This window comes from Protopterus annectens, chromosome 9.part0, assembly GCF_019279795.1.
Source record: "Protopterus annectens isolate FY-2018-M chromosome 9.part0, PAN1.0, whole genome shotgun sequence".
In the NCBI taxonomy this organism is placed as follows: Eukaryota; Metazoa; Chordata; order Ceratodontiformes; family Protopteridae; genus Protopterus; species Protopterus annectens.
Window position 1 is genome coordinate 1,943,072,555 of NC_056743.1, and position 23,088 is coordinate 1,943,095,642.

The 23,088-nt window shown below is 41.9% G+C and overlaps 2 protein-coding genes across 3 annotated transcripts in view; one reads left to right on the forward strand and one right to left on the reverse strand.

Annotated features, from left to right (window-relative positions):
- RNASEH2A (ribonuclease H2 subunit A) overlaps nucleotides 1-23,088 on the reverse strand; it is an 859,137-nt gene that overhangs the window by 543,426 nt on the left and 292,623 nt on the right. The window lies entirely within an intron of this gene.
- On the forward strand, nucleotides 1,391-22,698 carry PRDX2 (peroxiredoxin 2). 2 transcript variants are annotated; one of them, XM_044084752.1, is made up of 6 exons: nucleotides 1,391-1,504; nucleotides 3,316-3,440; nucleotides 3,682-3,835; nucleotides 4,481-4,606; nucleotides 21,628-21,758; nucleotides 22,463-22,698. In XM_044084752.1, exons 2-6 carry the CDS (start codon nucleotides 3,338-3,340, stop codon nucleotides 22,546-22,548), a joined length of 600 nt encoding a protein of 199 aa, XP_043940687.1. In that variant the 5' UTR covers nucleotides 1,391-1,504; nucleotides 3,316-3,337; the 3' UTR covers nucleotides 22,549-22,698. The 2 variants fall into 2 exon arrangements, with proteins under 2 accessions (XP_043940687.1, XP_043940688.1); XM_044084753.1 differs by lacking the exon at nucleotides 1,391-1,504 and adding an exon at nucleotides 1,561-1,577.

Consider the following 23,088-nt stretch of genomic DNA (forward strand, 5'->3'; position numbering starts at 1 on the left):
AGCTAGGTTTAAAGAAACCACAAAGGCTCCTCACAAAGAAAATTCAACGTGTTCACCATCTGTCCTATGGGGATTGTTTAAAATCACTGTCACTTTATTCTGTTTCATACAGACTACTCAGAGGTGATCTCTGCCTTGCATATAAGACAATCTCTGACCCTGTTTTATTGGAAATGCTTCATATCCAAAAGTCAGATGGTACACAGATTACTACTAAAGACCTTAACCTGGTATGTGACTTTAATAAAACCTGCTGGAGGGACAAATTTACCTCCCATAGGTTGCCACACCTTTGGAACAGACTTCCACTTCATGTTAAACAGAGCACCTCATTGGCCCTCTTCAAAAGCAATCTGGATGATTGGATAGGTGACCGTTAATTCACCCCCGGGGGTTCCACCTGTATTCCTCTTGGACAGGGGCAATAGGTACTGATCATGGAAATAAAGGTATGAACTTGGCTAAGCTTGTAAGGGCCCTAGGGCCATTAGCCTAGTAACTTCCTATGATGCTATAAACCCATGAACACTATGGACACAAGGAAAGTAGGGTGAAGTGCATTCTTCCCCTAGATCAGAGGACTCATCCTCTTACCTTTAGACTTTACAAAAATAATCAGAGTCGTTTTTTAAAAATATCAGCACTATCAACCACAGAAGTTGACAGAATAAGGTAATGCAAATTAACGCATTTTCTGCAGTAAAAGAAATATATAATTCTAGTTATCGTCATGCAGTGTAAAACAGCATCTTTTCTTCCCTAAGGGCCAGTTTTACTAGGGTTTGGGAGGGAAAGGGCTCTTTATTTAGGTAAGCAAATTTTGAAACAAAATCAAGGCCAGCAGAGTACTAACTCTGAAGAAACTACATTGCCAAACTTTTATTTTATTTTTAGATTCATTTTCCAATATCCACATGCAATTAAAAAGGGAGGGCATGCAATCTGCACAAAATGGGGTTACCACCTGTCCCACTTTGCAAGGGACAAGTCTCTCTTTAGGCAGTTGTGTCCTGCGGGGGAAAAAAAAATAGCAAATGTCCTGAGATTTCAGGACAAACATATTTCCTAAGTTTTCTTTAATAGTTGCATAAAACAGTTATTTTATATATGAAACTTCTATATGTTATGTGAAGTAGCATAAGCAATTCAAATGTTACTAGAATAAGCTTTTGTGTAAAAAAGTAAAGTTCTGTACTATGCACGGCTGTAGATATGTTTTGTCCTGGAAAATTTGACATTTCCACAGAACATGTCACTCTGGGCATTTGAAAAGGTGGCAACCCTAGCACAAAAATGGTGGGCCAGTCTTGATCATCCCAGTACCATTTCAGTGGGTTCCCGAAAGTCATACTCACTGCCCGACTAACGCAGGCACCGCCCACTAAAATAACCAGCCCTTCTTGTAAAATCTCGCGATAAGGTTTGCTTGTACAAAAGTTACTGCGCCGCCGGGAAAAGGGGTGTGAGTCAGTCGGCTAGTAATTTCAGCATTAAGATTTTTGAGGTAATTAAAAAAAAAAAAATTTTATTTTTGGTTGCTGGGGTGTTAAATATTTGTGAGCAGTTTTCCCTGGAAGGTGCGCACTATGTATTTTCTTTTTGTACTATTGTAGTGCCTCTGGATTCATAACAGCATCCCTTACAGTGGATAAACCGGGGAAATGTTAACTACTTCATGATAGCTTTAATTGGAATGTTACCGTATGATAAAGCTATTTACCTACTACAACGTTATGATGAATTGATATGTTAGTTATTGGAGTGATCGGTATGATGAATTGATATAAGTTAATGTTATTGCAGTGATTGTCAGAAATCTTACCAGCAAGTGTGTGATGGACCCGCTCATTTCAGACTAGTGAACGTTTACGGTTCAACACTAGGAGCATTTCTTGTACTTGGGTACTGTTCAGAGGTCTGGAAGTATTTGAACTTCAATAAAGGTGCATTTACTTTTTGTCGTACCGTACGGCAGTGTTTTGTTTGGTCTGTTTTCATCGTTATCTGAAGTAATATGCCTGTATAGGAGTTGCATTTTTAGTCTATCAGGAAACTAGAATGCGCTTTAGTTAGCGGTCTGCATATCTTAACTGTACAGAATTTTGCCCCATTTTGGTCTGTTCCTCATAATTTTTTTTTTACATCACTGGGATGATCTAAGGATTAAAGTCACTAAATAAAACGCATTTGAGTTTCTGACATCCTGCAGAAAATGCACGCTAACACAAATCCTGTTTTAGCAATTTGTTTATAAGAATATTTTAAATATGCCCTTATGTTGTGCCCTTTGTTTCCCTTATGTCAGGCTCTGTTTAGGTTGAGCCTCAACCGTTGAGGGTATGATTGTCTAATAAAACTAGTCGTGTTTTTTGACGTCTTGGCGATAAAACTTGAGTGGAAATCGCCTGTGCTGCTGAAGACTGAAACATTTCTGACATATTTGTATGTTACTTCGCGGTTGTTGGGAGGGATGAATTTCCAGAAATGTCTATACTTTTTGGATTTATAGATTAAGTTTATGGAACACCTTTTTTATTTTTCTGTTTACCTACCAGTTTCTCTTGCCTTCATCTCAATTGTGGGTTGTGGGACCGTAACTCAACTGCGGAATGCTTACTAACGACTAAATTGACGGGTATTTTAAGGCTAAGTATGCTCTCTCAACTCTCTAGATTTGTCTCATTTTTTTGGTCTGATCCTCGTGCAAGCTTTGGGTTTATGGCAAATCCCTGAGGACTGAAGTCCGGCAATGGGGATATTAGAGGTTCAGACTTACCCGTTTTGTATGTATATTTATATAAAAAAAAAAAGCCGGTTTTTTTTTTTTGCACCCTTGTTCTCTAGTTTATGGCTTTGTCCAGATTTCTCGTGTTAAAAGGTTGAGAGGTATGCTTTGCTCTTTTATATGGGGATTGAGTGCTGGCAGAACTAATGCTGTTTAATGTAATGTAGTTTATATAAATCTGTTAATAGGTGTTCAGTTGTCATTTTGATGGTGGAAGAACATTTGCTTGGTCTCCAAATGAATTGGTCACTGTTTTTAGTCTTCAGAATGTCGTTTTGTATTCTGTTTAACAGTTGAGGGGGTTGTTTCTAATAGTTCTGAAATGGTGTCTTATGGTAATGAACCTAAAGAAACACAGTAATGTACAAAAGTAAACTACAATGTTACAACCTGTCTCATAACGACCCAAGTTTGCCACAAGATCATTTTAAATGTTTTGCCTAGAAATACTCACTGTTGAATTTTGTGCTCTGTGCAAGTGGGTTGTAAACTTTAATGACTTACAGACCTTTACCATTTCTCTCATTCAGATAACCTCTACATCCCTTAAAGATGTCTTGTGGGAATGCAAAGATTGGAACTCCTGCACCAGAGTTTCAGGCTACAGCTGTTATTAATGGGGAGTTTAAGGAGATTAAGCTCTCTGATTATAGAGGTGAGAAGGACGAATTGGAAAGTTACATTAACTGTTGTGGATACAGTACAGGCTCTGGTTTATTTTGATTTTTGTAGTGGATTGCATCTGGCACTAACTTGTATAATTACAGGGATGGTGATGCATTTCTGGGAGGTTTTGGCTTTTAGCCTTTGACAAATGTGGGGCTTTTCTGTAGCTTTCATTAGGTCATTAAAAGCTAAGTTCTTGTCTTGTTTTTTTTTTGTTTGTTTTACTTTAGGGAAGTATGTAGTATTTTTCTTCTATCCTTTGGATTTCACATTTGTGTGCCCAACTGAGATTCTTGCCTACAGTGAGCATGCGTCTGAATTCCAGAAGATAAACTGTGAGGTCATTGCCGCTTCTGTAGATTCCCAGTTTTCCCACCTGGCCTGGTAAGGTGCTCTCTTATTTAGCAGAGTTGTAACTAATGGAATATTCTGGTTGGGCCCACTTTTGGGGAACCCTCTAGAGAAACCTGTCTCAATGAACTACAGTTTAACAGTTGTATGTTTTTTGTAATCTGCAGTGTTAAATTGCTTTGCATGTTCACACTGGATATTGGTGGGGGGGTAGAATTTTTATGCTCTAATTCACTGAATACATGAGGTTAGTGAGTGTTCCCATCTTTAAGATGGGAATGCTTTCTTAGACTGGCATGATGGATCTTGAATGCTTTGGCAGGCCCCCCTAGGCCTGCGGATTTCTAATTAGGAAGGTTGAGCACTTGACTACAAAAATGCAGCTGTAGTTTGCTTACTGTGGATGCATCCCAGCACTGGGTGTGGGGTGGAGGCTTGTAATTTCTTTCTCTGCCTTGCTATCTTTGATGCTCAGCTCCCTCAGTCTCCTAATCAGACTGACATCTGTTAACTGGTATGATTGGGTGGGGCAAGTCTGCATATGCAGTGTCATTACATTCAGATGGCAGTACCTGTAACCAGTGCTATGCACAATTATGCAGTTTTATTGCATTCTGCTTAACTTTAGTGTTATTAGGCTTGCTGTTTCACTCTAAGCTTCTGTATTTTGACTTGCAGGATCAACACACCACGAAAAGAAGGTGGTTTGGGTGGTAGTTTGAACATACCTCTGGTAGCTGACCTCACACATTCTATTGCTAAAGAGTATGGTGTGCTGAAGGAGGATGATGGAGTTGCATACAGGTACTAAATATTCTTGAGCATTTTCTAATTTAATTTATCAAAATACACTAGTACTACTAGTAGCATCCAGGGTCGTCTTGGAAGTTTTTTGAACTAGTGATACTAGATGGTGCAAACAGTCACTTCTATGGCATGTATGTTAGTTTTTAAAAAAAAAAAAATTGCAGTCACTTGTCAAGTGAACAGGTAGATGCAGATGTATTCTCTCTTCTAAAATGCTGGACTACAGTCATAACCTGGACCAAAGGGCTGGAAATGTGCAATAGCATATACATGACTGTTTTGCCATGTGTTTTCTGACAGCTGTTTTTAGTAGGTTACAAAATACTGGAAGGCTGCCCCATAGTTGTGGCCAAGTGTTCAAAGTGCAGAGTAACTTTTTTGTGGTAGCTATGATAAATGGTGCAGCCTTTACAATTCTCTCCTGACTTCTCTAATAAAATGGCTTGTCACTAAGCAGGGGGTAGTGTGCATCTGTTGGAAGATGGATTACAAAGTAAGAAGCTGTCTGCATATCCAGTGCAGTACAAGCCATGAATATAATATCCTGTTAACTCCAGAGGAAACCTGATCATAGTCTGCTTGGGATTGCAGTGGTGGAAATTGTTTCAGTGCTTTAGTGCCTTTCCTTTACCTTCCACTTCCACCTGTTTTTTTTTCCCGTGTTTGAGTCTACCTCACCCACCACCTAAGACTCTCAGCCAAACGTTTCTGAAATTCAAACCATAAGACTAGAGCTCTGGGTGTTTCTCACCACCTTCCTGACTTCCAAGTTCATTTCTCCCCTCCTTTCATTGCTGTGGTCTTGTTTTTATATAACCTATTTAAGTGCTTGTAGTATATGGCAGATGCATGTCCACTTTCACTGGAGGCGAAACATTTCCTGCAAGTAAAAGAGCACACTACACTACACAGACCATTATGCTGAGGGACTGAAAGCTGTCTTCCAATGGCTATACTTGGCAACACCTATCCTCTCTACAGCACTTCTGAAAAGTAATGTCACATGTACACCTGGTGAAGCTCATAAGGCAAACTTCCTAATCTTGTCATAGGAGAGTTGCTTACCTGGAGTCCACCTTGTAGTTATCAGTCTGTGGGGAATTAGTCCAGGGAAGCAAGTCTTGAGGTTATCTGAAGGCATTTTTATATGTCTGGCAGGTACTTGCCTAGCATTGAGCATTATTTACCTTAAACTATTACGCCACAGTATGAAAAAAAGATGGACTTCACTAATCGGCTTGATTTCTGGTGTCTTCAGAAGGATTCAATATTTGTCAGCATGGGAGGATATTGTGAACTTGCTTGGCAAAGGGTAGTCTGCGCCAGTCTCCCTAGGCCTCCACATTTGCCAAAACTTAATCCACCCCCCCCCTTAGAGCCTTTATTAGGAAATGCCACACTTGACACTGCTACCAGCCTAGCATATAAAACCAGAAAGACTCAAGTTGTTACTGCTCGGTGTTAAGACCTTAAACGCCATCCTATAAACTGTCCTTGGAGAATATACTTGCTGTTGCCAGCAACAGTTTAAATCTGCAGAAAGTGGCAATACAAGGCTTCAGTGCCTTCCTCATGCTTGGATCCATCAGCTAAGACTCCTCCTTTTGTCCTTGTCTGTGCAATCTATGTTGCCAACAAGCATAACTGCATAAAACATTTATCTACATGCAAAGTCCCATGCTGTCATAGCAAGCTATAGGTCACTGTCTATGTCCCTAGAATGCTGTAGCTCTTCCATAGACCTACTGGAGATGCTGGGACATTGAACAAATTGGCCTAGCCAAGGTGGACTTGTAGACTAGGAAATGCCTCATACTTGTGGCACAGATTCCTGGACTTTTCACTCACCTTTGACCTGAAGTATACACACAGCTGCATACTGGACAGACTGTTTTCCAATATGGGAGAGCACTGATGCAACGCAACCACCTCACTGGTGAGGTTGGAGACCACAAAGACGTTTCCTCTGAAATAAAACTGCTCTTGACATCCTATTCAATTTGAACTTCTCCTCCCAGCCAGAGTTCACGGCAACCTAATTTTAGAGTTTAGACCCTGCACAACCATGTGAATGGCTGTGTAGGGGCTGACTTACTTGCTAGAAGTGAGCCTAAAACACTCCACTGATGGAATCTCAATAGGGTATATAACAAAAGGAGGAGAAACTTCTGGCTGAAATCCGGAAGATCAACTCCATAATAAGGGGTTGTCTAGAAAAGCCAAATGTTTCCCCAAGGCCAGTTAGCCTCCTAGGCTAAAGATTTCCAAATACAGCCTGTTTGGTTTCCAAACCATTTTCATGATCTCTGTAGTGTAGATTTGGCACAAACATGGCACCTGTCTTGGGCAGCTTCTCTGTGTAGTCCTAACAAGGACTAAAGCCACAACTACTACCATTTGAAATGCTTCCTGGAAAAGTCCTTTGTAGTAATGCAGTTATGTCTGCCCTTAGAATTTTTGATTTGCTTCCATTGGGTGTAAGCAACTGACAACAGAATGCATGTCATCATACTTTCCCTCTTGGTTGTAATAAGGTGGCTTGAATCCATGTTCTAAAGCAGCTGATTTGTCATCTGAGGTCCATGCATGCTAATTTAAACTTGGAATTGCACATGGGTGTTCCTGGCACTATTGACAATTTCACCCTACATCTATGTTTAAGAGCGGTATTACTGCCTTGCATGAAAGTGTGTATTGCCACACTCAACTGATTTGTGAAGATTGGGGGGGTATAGCTGTGGCTCCCTGGAATAGCAGAGTGCACTATAACTGGGAAGTCATGGTGGATGTAGTATAGTGGTAGTGACTGGTTTCCTCTTGCCTCTCAGTCTGGAACACTTTGCCTTTTATGAAATCAGTTGTGCTAGAATAGCCAGGTTATGCCCACAAATTAAGGCTGACCACATGTCTTGTCTTAAACCTCACTTTCTAACTGTTATAAAATCAGGATGTTTGTGTGAACTCTTTGGTGGTATGAGCACTCCCATGTTCATATTCGTAGGTGTGCACTAGGCTAATGGCCCTGGCGCCATTACAAGGCTAGCCCATAGGTGTGCACTAGGCTAATGGCCCTGGGGCCATTACAAGGCTAGTCCATAGGATTACCCTGGCATTGTGCCACATGACCTTGCTTCCCAGTGCCTCAACCCCACTGGAGTGAATTTTCTATTTCCTGTCCACTCAGATTTCTCTAATAGGGCCAATGTGGTGCTCTGCTTGACATCTATTCCATAGCATAGTCTCTGGGTTATGAACCTGCCCTTCCAGCATGTTCTCTTCACTGTGGCTAATGGAGGTTGCGGTCTCGAGCATGTGGTGTGGAGGGATTGGGATTTATTTAGATTTAGCATTTCTAACAGAGCTGGGTTGGACATGGCTTTGTAAGTTGAGCAGAGATCACCTCTAAGTAGGCGATGACACAGAATAGTTGCAGTTTTGGGTCTCCATATAGGACAAATGTTTGTCTGGGATCCTTTGTGAGGTACTCTTGCAGCCTCTCCAGTTGCAGGTGTTGTACATGCCAAATGGGGCATTGTACTGTCCCTCTACTCATCCCTCATTAGGTCAATGACCTGTTTCTTCCTGGATACAAAACCCTTGGTAATGAATGAGATGTGCCACATAGGACTTTCTGACCACAGGGACAATGTGGTGGTGAAGAGGTTGCTGTCAACCTGTGTTCCCAGATCTCTTAACTCCTGTGGTCAGATTACTAGACTACTGTCAATGTAGTAATTCATGGAAACCAGTAATTAACAGCACCCAGCTTGCAGTCGTCTGAACTTAAGTCCTGTGTTGGCCTGGATTTCAGAGAAGTAGATTCCAAACTGGAGAGGACCCAGAACCAAACCCTGTGGGACTCTCTCCTCGTGACTGGTTGGCAGTCTGACTTGAGTCTGCTACTTTTTCATGTGGGTTCTACCTGTGCGCCAGTTTGCAACCCCCCTAGTGATACAGGGGTTGATGCCTAGTTTAGTGAGTTTTTTCTATGATTCCTGAGAGGGGAATGGTATCAAAGGGCTTGGCCAGATCATGGTATGCTGTATGAACCACCCTGCCTTCATCCACAGTTCTGGTGACTTGACTCTAAGTTGAGAAGGCGGGCATGATCTACCCTTCACAACAAAACTCTGTGGGACCCAGAGGTTGTAGATTCCTCTATCCTTAGGTCCATGATGCGTTCCATAGCTTTGCATATCAGACTAGTCAGACTAATGGGAGGGATAGTTCCTAGAGTCTGTAGTTGCTCCTTTGTGGAGCGGGATGTAGTGTGCCATTCGGTAGGGACAAAGCCTGAGGTGAGAATGTGATTGAATGGGGCACAGAGGTGAGGTGCCAGTTCACTCAATTCTTGTAGAACACAGCCAGGGATATTGTCAGGTCCCATAGAAGCTGTATTCTTGGCCTTGGACAGTGCGGTCTTAACCTGTGCAGCAGTGATACTGGGTGCCTGAAGTTGGCAATGAGTGCCAGCCAGTATATTGGCAGTGTCTGTTGGCTTAGTATAGGAGGTACCATTGTGCAGTAGCTCTGTGTGAGTTCTGCTGTGGAAATCCTTTACATAACTATAGAAGGCCTTGTGGTTCTGATTTCATAGCTAGCTTTAGAGGATTTGATGAGGGATCTTGAGGCTGTATTTCTAGTCTTGGGGCTTCACCTAGGACTAGGAGAGCGTCTTGGTTCTGTGGGTATGTTTGTACAGTGCGTTGCATGATTTCAATGGTCATGCAACTGCTCCATTTGCATGGGTGTCTTAAGAGTTGGCCACCTCTCTTAGGAGCCCAAAGTTAGTTAGCTTTGGAGAAGTTTTTCATGATTGTTACCTTTTGGGGGGGGGGTGGATTTCCAAGGTGATTAGTTTGTGGTCAGATCTAACCAGGGAGGAGTTTACAGTTGGTGTAGAGCAATTGTCGCCCATGTGTGTCTTTTTTTATTTTAATACATTTTTTGACCGGGTTAGTTCAGCTGGATATATGTCCATTTTCAGCAGAGGCCCGGGGAGATGCAATGTATCTGTAAAAACTGTCATACAATACAAATTACAAGTACATTGCATAATTTAGCAATTACATTTCTGCTTGTATAATCTTAGTATTTATTATTATATTTAGTTATAAAGATATTGATAATGACATTTGATTTCATAAAAGCACACTTTATGGTTAATAGAAAAGCAGCTTGTATATACAAGCATAGTGACAGGCATCCAGAGATAAATTGGGTAATTAGCAGGGTTAGCAAAAGGACATAACCAATGTGATTTAAGGTATAGATTTCAATTTTTTAAAGTAGTGTTGAAGGGAAGGTCAGGTCACTGGGGAATGAGTTCCAGGTTTTTGCCCATGGTATTGGAGAACTGAGTCACCAGCCATATTTGTTTTCCTAGATGTAAAAGTAGCTTGGAGGAGCGTAAGGTTATAGGGGGTGATGAGGTTATGTATTGGGCTGCAGGATCTTGTGGGCAACTGTTAATTGGTTAAATAGTAGTAGATTTGGCAACTCTAACAATCCTAGTTCCAGATCAAGACAGTGATGGGTTCTGAAAGTGGATCCTGTTGCAAATCTGGCTATATTGTAGGAGATGGCCAGCTTGTTCAGGTTTTTAGACAGGTTAATGTGTGTGTGTGTGTGTGTGTGTGTGTGTGTGTGTGTGTGTGTGTGTGTGTGTGTGTGTGTGTGTGTGTGTGTGTGTGTGTGTGTGTGTAGGAGGCATAAAGGAGAGTAGAGTAAGTGGGTACGGGCAATAGTAGCCTTGGCGAATGGGGTCAAAAGGTTTGATTCTGTAGAGGGAGCCTAGCTTATAGTACTGTTACATAGTATCAGTCAATTGGTACCCCCTAGAAGTTTTTTAGTTGAATCGGGAGATATGATAGTACCATTGTTTGGGGAGGCCCTATAGGTGGGAGTGAAGTGTTTTCTTTTTATGATGAGGCAACGGTGTAGAAGCCATTTCTCGACCTACACATTTTGGTGAGGGTCTGATGGGAGAAGTGGCTGAGCAAATTAACGGGGAATCATCTGCGTATTGTATACAGGTAGCTTGAGGTATTGCAGAATGTATGTTAATAAAAAATAGAAAATGGAGAGGTCCTAATAATGAAGCCTTGGACACTGAGGGCAGTGGGGAGGTGCGTAGATAAGTTTGTTACAGATTGCTGCCTATCATTTAAGTAGGATTGGAACCATTGTATAGCCAGCACGTCTAGTGAAGGTTTGAGAAATTGGTTAACTATATTGAAGGCTTATAGAGATGAATAAAGAGGGCAGAGGATAGTGTTGCGAAAAAATTTGTCTCAAGGATAAGAGGGCAGAGGTGGTACTATGAAATGGCCTAAAACCATGTTGGCAGTTGGCTAGTAAGTATCTATTTTAACAGTTGTCTGCAAATGCAATTCTCCACTATTTTTGCCAGGGAAGATAATATAGCTATAGGACTGTAGTTTGGAGTTTCACCCTTATGCAGGGGGGTGTGACTTTCCAGATGGGATAATTCTCTCTAATGGTTCCGTTAGTCAGGATGAAGATGAGATAAGCTATGGCTTCTGCAGCTTTTTGCAGATATTCTGCAGGTAGATCAGCTGAGGGGGTGGTTGGTTTAAGATTAAGGTTACAGACAAGGGATGTAGGGTACAGACAAGGGATGTAGGGACAGGTTGAAGGTGAAATGAGGGGGGTGAGCTAGAAGTAGAGCTAGTCAGATTATAGTAGATTGGCAAGATAGAACGGTTTCATTAGTGTTCTTTGGCAATTTGCTTGGGACTATCATGGTCTGAGCTTAATGGGGTGGGTGTGGAACGACCTGGGTGTTATTAATCCCTGCCCAGAACTTTTGTTTTGATGGATTTGTTGGAGTTGAATGTACAAGCTTCTTTATCCAACAGTGTATCCTTTCTTGGCTGTCTACATTTTAAATTATCTTCAGGGCTTTTAGTAGTACACCACTTGGCCCAGACTTTATTTCTAAGGGGCATTATTTTTGATGTGCTTTTGAGAGCCATTGGGCAGGTTGAATCCTAGTTCCAATGGTACATATTGGTGCATGGTAGTCTAAAATAAAATAGCTAAGAATTTAGTATTTTACTGCTTCCTCCAGAGGTAGGTGTTTTGAGGGCTGACCAATCACATGCCTCAAGTTCTTTTTGGAAAATGTCTGGGTTAAAAAATTTTGTTGCTCCTCCTTGTCCTATAGGTAATTTGGGCTTTGTGTCCATCTGATTATGAAGGTGAGTGGTCACTGGGGAGGGTCCCTACTTTGTAAGTCTGGTGATGGCTAGGCTATGAGAATCCAGTTTTAAGTGCTTTCCTTGTTGGTCCTTGTGGGGGAGGTTGAGTAAAACCATATAGGTTGAGTAGTAGGCTGTTCAGTGGTACAGCTCTTCCAGTTGATATTGGTCAGAGTACTATAGTTTATTGGGGATAGTTGGTGAAAAGCCAGCTAAGGATATCTTCTAGGGTGAGTTATTGCTTGAGGGAAGAAACACTGATAATGGGTGCCTAGGTTGGTACTAGGCTATTGGCCCTAGGGCCTATACAAACCTAGCAATAATTCCCTGGCTATTTCTTCCCACACTTTACTTCCTAGACCCCTGTCTAGTAGGGTGATGTGATCCCTGGGGTGAATTTCCTTTCTCCCATCCAGTCGTCAAGGTTCCTATTTAAGGGGGCCAAAGAGGTGCTCTGCTTGACCTGTATGGGCAGTCTATTCCAGAGTCTCCAGCATGTTTTTTGTGATAAGACTTGGATCCCTGGAGCATGTGGCTTTGAGGGATTGGGATTTCTTAAGTGTAGCATGTCCAACAGCTCTCTGCTTGACATGGCCTTGTATGTTAAGCAGAGATTGCCTCTGGGTGTATGTGATAAATTTGCGACAGTATAGCTGGAGCTAAGGCTGTCAGCATAGGACATCTGCTTTAGGCCTGTGATTCCTCTAGTGGGGTATTTCTGCAGCCTTTCCAGTTGTTGCAGATGTCTTGAGGTACATACCAAATGGGGTGTTTTATTCTGTAGTGGGTCTAATGAGGGATGAGTACAGTGGGACAATTTCTGGATGAAAAGCCCTTGGTGATGAGATGTGCCACAAGATTTCCTGACTGGCAATGTGGTTATCGAAGGTGACTTTAGTGTTTCCAAAGTGGATACGTATACATTTCTTGGCATTAAGCTTGATCCCATGGCTCTGGCACCAAGCATCTTTCTGTAAGGCCCTTTTGTAGATTATCCACATCATTTGGGGATTCAGTAATTGCTCCCAGTTTGCAGACAGTCCCTTAGTGTTGGCCTGTACTTCAGAGAAGTAGATGTCAAATGAGTGGTCCCAGGACTGAACCCTGAGATACTCCACTTGTTATTAGCTGGATTTGGAGTCTGCTATTTTTACAGTGTGGTTTCTGTTAGTAAGCCAGTTGGCAACCCATCGAGTGACTTGGGGATTAATGCCCAGATTAGTAGGTTTATCTGATTCCAGAGTGGGGGTCGTGTCAAAGGCCTTGTCTAGGTCCATATAGGCTGTGTGGACCCCCTTACCCTCTTCCACGGCTCTGGAGACTGATTCGAAGAAGTCAGTCAGGTTCAGGAGATGAGATCAGCCCGTCACAAACCCAATGTCAAGTTCCATGGCCTTTCAGACCAGGCTCGTCAGACTGATGGGGCGGTAGTTCCTGGGATCCAAGGTGGCCCCCCCCCCAATGGGATAACTGTAGCTGTGCACCACTCGGTGGGCATGAAGCCTGAGGTGAGGCTGAGGTGTCGGTTCATTTTGTAGCTCATGTAGTACACAACCTGGTATGTCATCTGGTCCCATGGGTGCTGTTAGCTTTGGAGAGTGCATTGTTTTACTTGTGTGGCTATTGGAAGTCTCTTGGTATTGAGATGGGCAGTTTAGTGGGTGAGTGGGGGGTGAAGTTGGGTTTAGTGGGTGAAGTTTGGCTTGGTGCCAACTTCACCCCCTAAACCCATCTGCCAGGATATTGGTAATATCCTTGGAATCAGTATATCTAATGCCCTTCTGTTGTAGCTCTGAGCAGATCTGAGCATTGCCGTTTAGATTCTTGACAGTTAGAATGCCTTGTGGTTTTCTTTAAAATCTTTGGCAATTTTATTTTCTTATGATATAGATGGATTTAAATTTGAGTTGAATCTTGGGAGATGAGGATTTCAGCATTGGAGGGATTTTTAGAGTCTACAGAGGTTGCCTGTAATCCAGATTTGAATAGGATAGCTACTCCCCCCACCCTTAGCCTTATGGTCTTGTCTATGTTGTATCCTGGCAGAATAACTTTATTGTCTTGTTGCTGGTTTGAGCCATGTTTCAGTGAGACACAGGATGTCAAGTGAATGTACACCCATGAGAGCCTGAGAATTTGGGCCAGGATTAGGCTGTATAAATGTAAGTTTTAGTTTACATATTACATTCTGGAATTTCTAGCTGTTGGGCTCTAATATCTGATGCATTTTGCTGGAAGGTTGTTGTGCAGGGTGTGTTTGTATGGCTTTGAGACTGCTAATGTTGGTGTGGAGGTTTGCTTTGTAGGGTAATGAAGTCCTAGACGGTTAAGATGTTCATAGAATGTGTAGATAAGGTGTAGATAAATAGGTATGAGTGAAAATAAGAGCAGGATAGTCAGGTGAGATGAGTTGTGAATGGCATTGTGGAAGTATATGTAGGGTAGGATGTAGGGGTAAGTAAGGTAGCTTAGTGTTAAAGACTTGAAGCACTTTAAGGAATTGGGACTTGTGATTGGTTGTAAGGATGGGGGTGTGGTTAGGGTGTATAAATGTAGAGATACTAGGGGTGTGTGGGAATTGAGGGTAGGGGAGAAGGGATGTTAGTAATGACCAGGTCAAGGATGTTGCTACCTCTAGTGGGGGTGAGAATGAGTTGGCCCAACATTTCCTAGAATTTAATTCTAATGCCCTGGATGAAGTGTATTGGTACAGGAGTAGTTTTCCCAGTTAATGGAGGGGTAGTTGAAGTCACCCAGTATAAGTTAGGCTGGGTCCTAATCTACAGGGTGCTTAGGAATGTGGAATGTTGAGTGTTGGGATATGGTTGGGGACCTCCAGCAGGCTACAGCCTGAATCGCTGTCTTACCCAATGTTAGCTGCACCTGAAGCATCTCAGAATTTTGTGTTTGCATACCAGTCTGGAGGTATGCACATTCCATATGAATATCAAAACGCCACCGCCTTTGGCGCTTCAGGTAAAGTTCTGGGGGTGAATGAGTTGCAGCCTGGTAGTGCAGTGGTGCTTTCTGTTGCCTTGAGCCAGGGCTCTTGTTATGGCACATGTCTTATGTTCTCCAGTTTAATTGCTTTGAGCAAGTGCAGTTTGAGATTTAGACTGTCATTGAGCAGTATGACCCTCAGATTGCATTTGCTTGTAGATGTTGGTGGTAATTTGGTCTTTGGAACACTGACTAAAAAGGCACTATAGGGGTGGCAATAGCCTTGGCCAGTATCTGGGAAGCCCAGGGGTTAGATGCAGCTCCTCTCTCTGGCAAAGCATCGAGGTCAGTCATGTCATCCCAGGCAGACTTGCTGGATCCCCTTAGAATGACATCGGAAACTTTAACTCCTTTTCTGCTTGTACTGTGGTATCATTCTGGGTGATAGGATGCTGCTACTCCAGGCTAGGGTTATGCCTGCCTGGGCTACATAATCAAATAGCTCCATGTCATGTAGTCCAGGGAGGTGCATCTCTGGTAATTCACACCCACATGGACAATGACAAGTCATTTCTCCTTGGTCAACCTTGTGAGTAGGACATCAGAGTGCCTCACTATCAAGTCATCTATGACTAATGTGCTGGACATGCTGTTTTGCCATAGGGGCTTTGAGTTGCACGTTGTGGAGAGTTGCATGTCTTGTGATTACCTCCAGGTAGAAACACCACCACAACATAACACTAGTCTGCTGTTTGGGTAGATTTTCATCCGAAGGAGAGTGCGTTTTTGTGTGCATGCAGTGCTGGTGTGTGTACTGGAGGGTTGTTTTCCATGTGGTGCAAGTGTTGACCTTCTCTTGCTATTCCTGTCTTGGCTGGAGAGTGTTTGGCTTCCAAGAGATGCACTTGTATATCCAGTGTTGGGCAGTAAGAGGAAAGGGTTGTCTGTGTATGAGGCAGTTGTTACATTGCCTCAGGATGCCGTTCATCAGCTTAATGGGAGAATGCAAATGGACAGGGGACTGAATGTTTAGACCTGCATGGAGGGATGGGCATTGAAGTACTGGAGCGGTTTCCTTGTAGAACACTTAGTGCTGGTAGCAGTTTTTTGTGTTCCAAGTCTAATTTGCTACACTAAGCTGGTAAAAGTGCAGAAGAGGAGAGCACTAATAGATGTAAGGGAAAAATTGAGGGGCAGACTTTGGCGCTGCTCAGAAGCGTACAAACAGTCCTGGATACAGAAAATCTGTATTTAGATTGGACGTTACAGGAAAGGAGGGACAAGCGCAAACGCTGGCTTTTAAAACAAAAGTTGAAAGCTATTGGAAAAACTGCACTGTCAATATACTACAATTTCTGGGCCTACAACCACTGTTTTAGATGGGCTATCTAGTGCTTACCACTCCCACTGAAAGCTAGAAAACTTTCATCCGACACAGGCTTGGGGGGGGCTCAGAAGCTTACAAACAGTCCTGGATACATCAAATCTATTTCTGGACTAGACTAGTTAAGGAAAGGCAGGAAACTAGCTTAGAAAGTGGGGAAGGGAGACAGGAGGAGCAGAAGATAATTCAAGGTTAAACTAGTGGGTTGGCCTTCTCCCAGTCTAGCATTATAGCTCATTCTACCAAATACAAAGAACATTTGAGGAGTGTCCCAGATCAAATTTACAATAGGGGCAGGCAAAGCCACCAAGTATAAGAACAAGATAGCAATAGGAAGGGATGGTGGTAAACTAAATCAGGATACACCCCTTGGCAGGAAATCAGCACAAACATATGTTACAAATGGAGAAAAATTTTCCAGTTAATACCTCACACAGTGAAACTAGCTAGAAAAGATTTAAGTGTGACATCAGGCCCTGAGGTAGACTAATTTAATACAACTGTGCAGATGTCTGCTGCATACTTTAGTTTATGATACAGTAAAGTGCTATAAATATCTAAGCAACTAGTAAAAATAAGCAAAAAATACTACAGGAGTTTTGCTCGGTGCCCTTCCTCCGATTAGCTCTGTGTGAAATGGCAGAAACACTTGCAAGGTTACTTAACGTTGAAACCTGGAAACCTTTAAAAAAAAAGCTCGAAAGAACACTTGTGGCATTAAGCTAGGAAATTGAGCTGAAGAATGGAAAGTGGATTTTTTTTCCAAAGAATGAAAGATTTGTATTGCGTTATAGGGTGTGGTGGTACTTTAAGGGGGTCTACTTCACATTGTCTAAGGCCGACTATATCGAAGCTGATACCGGCACCAGATTAGCGAAAGCAAAACCTCGTTTAAACAAATCTCTAAGGGGAGATTTCCGTTTAGTTCAATGTAGTGCAGTCCAAGTAGGGGTGCAAAGGTAATTTTGTTTTAGGCATTTTTTTAAATCTTTCGATGTTCTGAATTCAATAATATGGTAACTACCATATCGGATTCAATTTTCTGAAACGTCTATCGATATAGATGCCTTTAAGACCTTGCTAGTATCCAAGGTTACTGTGCTGTTAGCTGCCAAAAAAGCAGTTCACTAGAAATGGAAATATAAACTCCAATTTTAAGTAACTTACAGGCTCTTGGATTCTAATATTCTGGAAGAGCTAATACTCCCACTCTATTCTTCACTGCCAACCCTCTCTGCATATTCTATTATGAAGGCATTGTCACCTTACCCTCTTCTGCTTTACTTGCCTTTGCTTACTGCTCCTCTGTTTTCCTAGGGTGAACTCCTCTGTGGCTCATCCCGCTCCATTCGCCCTGCGGGCTCACTCTGCTCCCCTACCCTGCCCCCAAATTCCACCTGCCCCCAGTGGTCCAACTGCCACACCCCTATGCATTAGGACCAACCTCTAACTCTTCCCCTTATATTCTCACTTTACCCCTATCTCCTCCCCCTTAAAGAACCATCACTCATTTACCTTTATCCATTACCCTACCACTCTATCCACAAATATCCCTACATTTAACCACCTTAACCTAAACAAATGGCTCATGGATCCTGTGAACCCTTACCTTTATTACTACTCCTAATTATACTCATCATTCCCCATCTACTTACTCTCTACGAACACCATAGATTCCTAGGACTGCATACCCACATCACACACACCTCTGTCCTTACCCCCAGCTCCACTCCTAGTGTTAGCAACCTCCCCAGCTCAGCTAAGTACTCGGCAGCCATATTTCATAGACTCCATCACATCTCTCAATGTAACCCACTAGCTAGAAAAAATAAGAACCTAATTTTTAAACTTCTACAACTCATCCTAAAAGTTCAGGTCCACTCCCTGTTAGATGGTGATATACACCCGAACCCAGGTCCTACCACTATCACAGCTACACAGCCTGATACACCAACAAATTCAATCACACAGACACTTACCAAGCCCCCCAACTCTCTCCTGATAGCTCATCTTATAGCTCACTTGCATGCCCTTATTGATGTTTATTCCTCTGACATCCTCTGTCTGAAACATGGCTTAATCCATCAATACAAGACGGTGCAGTTCTACCCCCTGGCTATAATATCATAAGACGTGACCGTAACACTAAAGGAGGAGGCATACATAAGAATGGATTACAAGTTAACCTTGTTAGACTCCAAAACTCCACTTTGCAACAATGCAGAAATTCTTCTAACTAAGGTTCAGCTTAACAATGCAGAAATTCTTCTAACTAAGGTTCAGCTTAACAAAAGCAAAGCCATATATCTATCATGTGTTATCTTCCCCCAGGCAATAACATCAACACATTAGAGGTTCTCCTCGGCTGGCTCTAAAGTAACTACCCCCAAGAAACCATTATACTTGGAGATTTTAACATTAACTGGAACTCCTGTATATCTGAGCAGCCTTGTACTCTATCAACTTGTATGGTTTTACCCAAACTATAACATCCCCAACCCACACCAATAAAACTAACAACAAAACTAGTACCCTTGACTGGATACTCACTAATACCCCCCAACTAAACTATAAAACAGGCACCCTCCCTGAGGACATAAGTGATCACTTGCTTACCTATTTAATCAGAACAAAAACTGTCATCCTAAACTCTGCCATCTGTAGAACTATTCACACTACCAAAAATTTTAACCCTGCTCACTTTCAAGCTGAACTAGTCACCTGTGACTGGTCACCCCTGAAATACCTCCCAATAGATAATGCCGTGAAATACTTTAACTCTAAATTTCTTACCATTTTAGACAGCCATGCCCCATTACGCAAAGTTAGAATTAGAACCAAACCGGCACCATGGCTCACCAAAACGACCAAACAAAAAATCCTCCAAAGAAATAAACAATGGGCCAAATGGCGCTCAACAAAAAGCTCCTCAGACCACCTGCAATTCAGAAAGTTTAGAAATGAAACAAAAAAAGCCATATTAGCCGATAAAAGAAACTACTACTACCAACTACAACAAACCAACCAAAATCCCCAAAAATTCTGGCGAGGTATCCATAACCTCCTATACCCTGGATGCTCAAGTACTCCCTCTGGCTCTGATCACAACAATCCCATCCAAATAGCTGACTCATTTAATACTTTTTTCACTGAAACCATACAATCCCTAGCCAACCAGCTATCCCCTAGCATCCCAGGCTCTGTCAACCTTTACCAATAATTCTCATCAATTTCATTTTCAGCCAGTGCCCACTTCACTTATCTGTAACCTCATACAGAAACTTAAACCCACTACTCTCTCTGCTGATAAATTACCTGCAGAATACCTGCAAAAAGCTGCTAGTCATAGCCTACCCCATATTCGTCCTCATTAACAGAACTATTTCTGAAGGATCTATTCCCCCTAATCTGGAAAGTCTTGCATAATTCCCCTGCATAAGGGAGGTAACTCCAGAGTTGTCCAATTATAGGCCCATAGCTATTCTATCTCCTTTGGCAAAAATAATGGAGAAATGTATACACATACAACTGTTAACCTACCTACTATCACAAATTTATTAGCACCCAGTCAACATGGCTTTAGACCATTTCATAGCACCACCTCTGCTCTCTTATCCTTCACTAACCATATTAACAGCAATCGTAATATTGATACTCTATCCTTAGCTGTTGATCTGTCCATAGCATTTGACATGGTGAATCACCACCTCCTTATAGACACTCAAAACCTGTCATTGGACAACCATACTATACAGTGGTTCCTTCCATACCTACATAACAGGCAACAGGCTGTACTATGGGAAAATACTTTATCTTCCCACGTCCCAGTCACTCTAGGGGTCCCACAAGGATCTATATTAGGCCCATTACTCTTCATCTTTACAAATTACCTTCATTCTGTAATTCCTCAAGCTGACTGTATCCAATACGCTGACTACTCCACACTCATATGCGCTGCTGCTTCTCAATCAGAACTTCAGTCACTAACCTAAATGACCTTTAGTACAGTTGAAAACTGGCTCCTACAAAGACGTCTTTTCCTTAACCCCAAAAAACAAAAATGCTACTATTTACCCCCACCCGCAGAACCTCCCCACTTAACTTTACTATTACTTCAAATGATGGAACTATAATATCTCCGGAACCAACCACCAAACTACTCTGGGTACTAATGGATAACAACTTGTCCTTTGAACCTCACATTAACGCCATAAAAATAGTAAACTAGGTTCCCTCTAGAATAAAACCCTTTCTTACACCTCCAGCCAGGGTTACTATTGCTCATACCCACCTCATCTCTACCTTGCTCTATACCTCCCCTATCTATACCAAAATATGTAGAAGTAATCTGAGTAAACTTGCATCCTCCTACAACAATATTGCCAGATTTGCAGCTGGGTCCTCCTATAGAACTCATCACTGTATCAATCTGAATCAGGATGGTTAGAGCTGCCAAATTTAATACTTTTCATTCAATTAATAGTAGCCCATAAGATCCTGTATTTACCTCAAAATACACCCATACTTGCATCCCTAGTCATCCCCTATAATAACCTCAAGACCTTGCGCTCAGCTAATAACCTACTTGTACAAATATCAAAATCCAACAACTTAGCTGGTGACACCTTGTTCTCCAATACAGTAGGTAAAGCCTGGAGCATCCTCCCAAGCCAGCTAACCTCTATCCTCTGTCAAGTTTATTTAAAAGCAAGCTTAAACCCTACCTCAAATCACACTGGCTATGCCCCTGTGTTAACCCAGACTTAAGTACCTAACTTAACTAGACTCCCACAATTCCTAGCCTATCATGATCTTGTGTTCTCACTAATTTTTAGTGAGCTTAACCTTCCTTAGGATTTTTTCTCATGTAAATAAGTATATACTGTGGAATGATCAAACACTTTCATGTAGTATCACAACCTATGTTTAACACTAGAAATCCATCCTTGTTTGCTGTTCTTCTATACTCTATTGATCTCTAGTGTTTTTCTTTTTTAAGTTTTTGTGAGACCTTAGTATCTCTGATCATAAATTACTAGGTGTATCTAATTTTGTAATATGTTATAAAGATTTGTACTATACCATTTCTAATACAAATGTATTAGTCTTATTCATTCCTTTTTTCCTACTAAAATATAAAATATATAATCTTAGGCTTGTACTATAATTGTTAACTTGTGTACCAAATTATACTGTTGTCTTTGTCTTGACCTTTTATGTTGTAATTTGTGGAGCTTTTCTCCCCGGGCCTCCACTGAAAATGGACATGTATCCAGCTGGATTAGCCCGGTCAACAAATGTAAAATAAATAAAATAAAATAATGGAAGCTTTGAAAATAGAAGTGGGATTGTCATGACTAATTTGTGAAATAAACTGAACATTCTGTATTAAAATTGGGTATTTTGTGACTTCACATTGTTAAAATGGAAACATTCCTGTTGTAAAGAGTCTATACATTTCTACTTTGTAGGGGTCTCTTCATTATTGATAAGAAAGGAATAGTTCGTCAAATTACAGTTAATGATCTGCCTGTGGGTCGTAATGTGGAAGAGACGCTGCGATTGGTCAAGGCATTTCAGTACACTGATGAACATGGCGAAGGTAAATGCATCTTGCTGCAGTTCGAACTTTGTGCTCCTCCAAAGAGGTGAACGTATGATTTAACTGTGTGTGGCATAAGATACTTGCAGTTGTGTGCAAAGTTATAGGTAACCTTAGATTTGCCCATGCTACAGGGCATATCTTTACTAGGGTGAATAGGTGTGATGGCGGTTTGGCTGTAGGAAAATACCAGTATGATCCTTTCCTTTACCTACCAAGGACGAATAGTCCCTAAACTTTTCTGAGGCCCTGTGGTGGAGCATCTTTACTAATAAGATGCTTGCGCTGGCCCTGTCATGTACGTCTCAGAAATATGCTGAAACGTACACACTTGTGTAAAGTGCACTCTCTTGCATTCATGTCGCACCTGCCCCACCCACATTGCGTAGTCTGTCCTCTTGATAAGCCAGCTAGTAATGGATGGCTTTTGAAAGAGTTCCCACTTGAAGTGAAGCTACAACTGACTTTCCTTTGCATCCTGGAATGTTTTCTTAAGAATTTTGAAATGAATAATGCCTGTTGTGGGTGAAGGTATTGGTAGATGAATGGGGAGATGGGCTAGCTGGCTTATGTGCTCCTCTTGGAAAGGGGATGATATTTTGAGAACACTAGACAATCTTCCCTTGGGGAGGGGAAGGGATGCTTTATCTAATATAGATCCCACATTGTGGTGTTTTATTTAACTTTGTCTCTCTTCCAAATAGTCTGCCCTGCTGGATGGAATCCTGGAAGTGCAACTATCATCCCAGATGTCCAAAAGTGCAAGGCATTCTTCTCAAAACAACATTAAAGCAGATTCATGGAAATATTGTTTGCATCGACTTCTTGGAACTTGACTGGAATGACTGAATTGACTACTGTTGCCAGCTAAGCACTTGGTGTTTTTTTTCCACCAGGCACTTCCACATTTTCCTCCAAATAAATTTTGTTTTTCAAATGGCATTGAGTTATTGGTGAGTCTGTCAAGTGTGGAGCTTAACCACAAGAGTAATACAGTTAATGAGGAACGAGCATAAAGCAGTTGTAATGCTATGATATGAGTGTAGTAGCCTCCCGTATAGCAAACCTGTGTCAATAGGGCACTTGACCACCAGTTTAATTTGTGGCCTTTAAGTGCATCTGCTTATGGATTTCAGTGGAGTGGTGTAACCTGGTGGCTTAATTTCTAGGATGCCAAGGGACATACCTGTCATGTCCTGGTTACTGACTAATGGCCGCTAGACTTAGGAGGGTGTTTGGGTGTACTAGAGGTGTTGCAGTTGCTAATGTTTGGTCACATTATGTGGTTTTAACTAAAACTGCAGGTTCCTTCCTTGGCACTTGTGTTCCT

Excerpts from the sequence above, each read along its gene's own strand:
- PRDX2 (XM_044084752.1), top strand. The coding sequence starts at position 3,338 with ATGTCTTGTGGGAATGCAAAGATTGGAACTCCTGCACCAGAGTTTCAG. Across the intron at positions 3,441-3,681 it reads TAAGCTCTCTGATTATAGAG|GGAAGTATGTAGTATTTTTC; the intron begins GTGAGAAGGACG and ends GTTTTACTTTAG. Across the intron at positions 3,836-4,480 it reads CAGTTTTCCCACCTGGCCTG|GATCAACACACCACGAAAAG; the intron begins GTAAGGTGCTCT and ends TTTGACTTGCAG.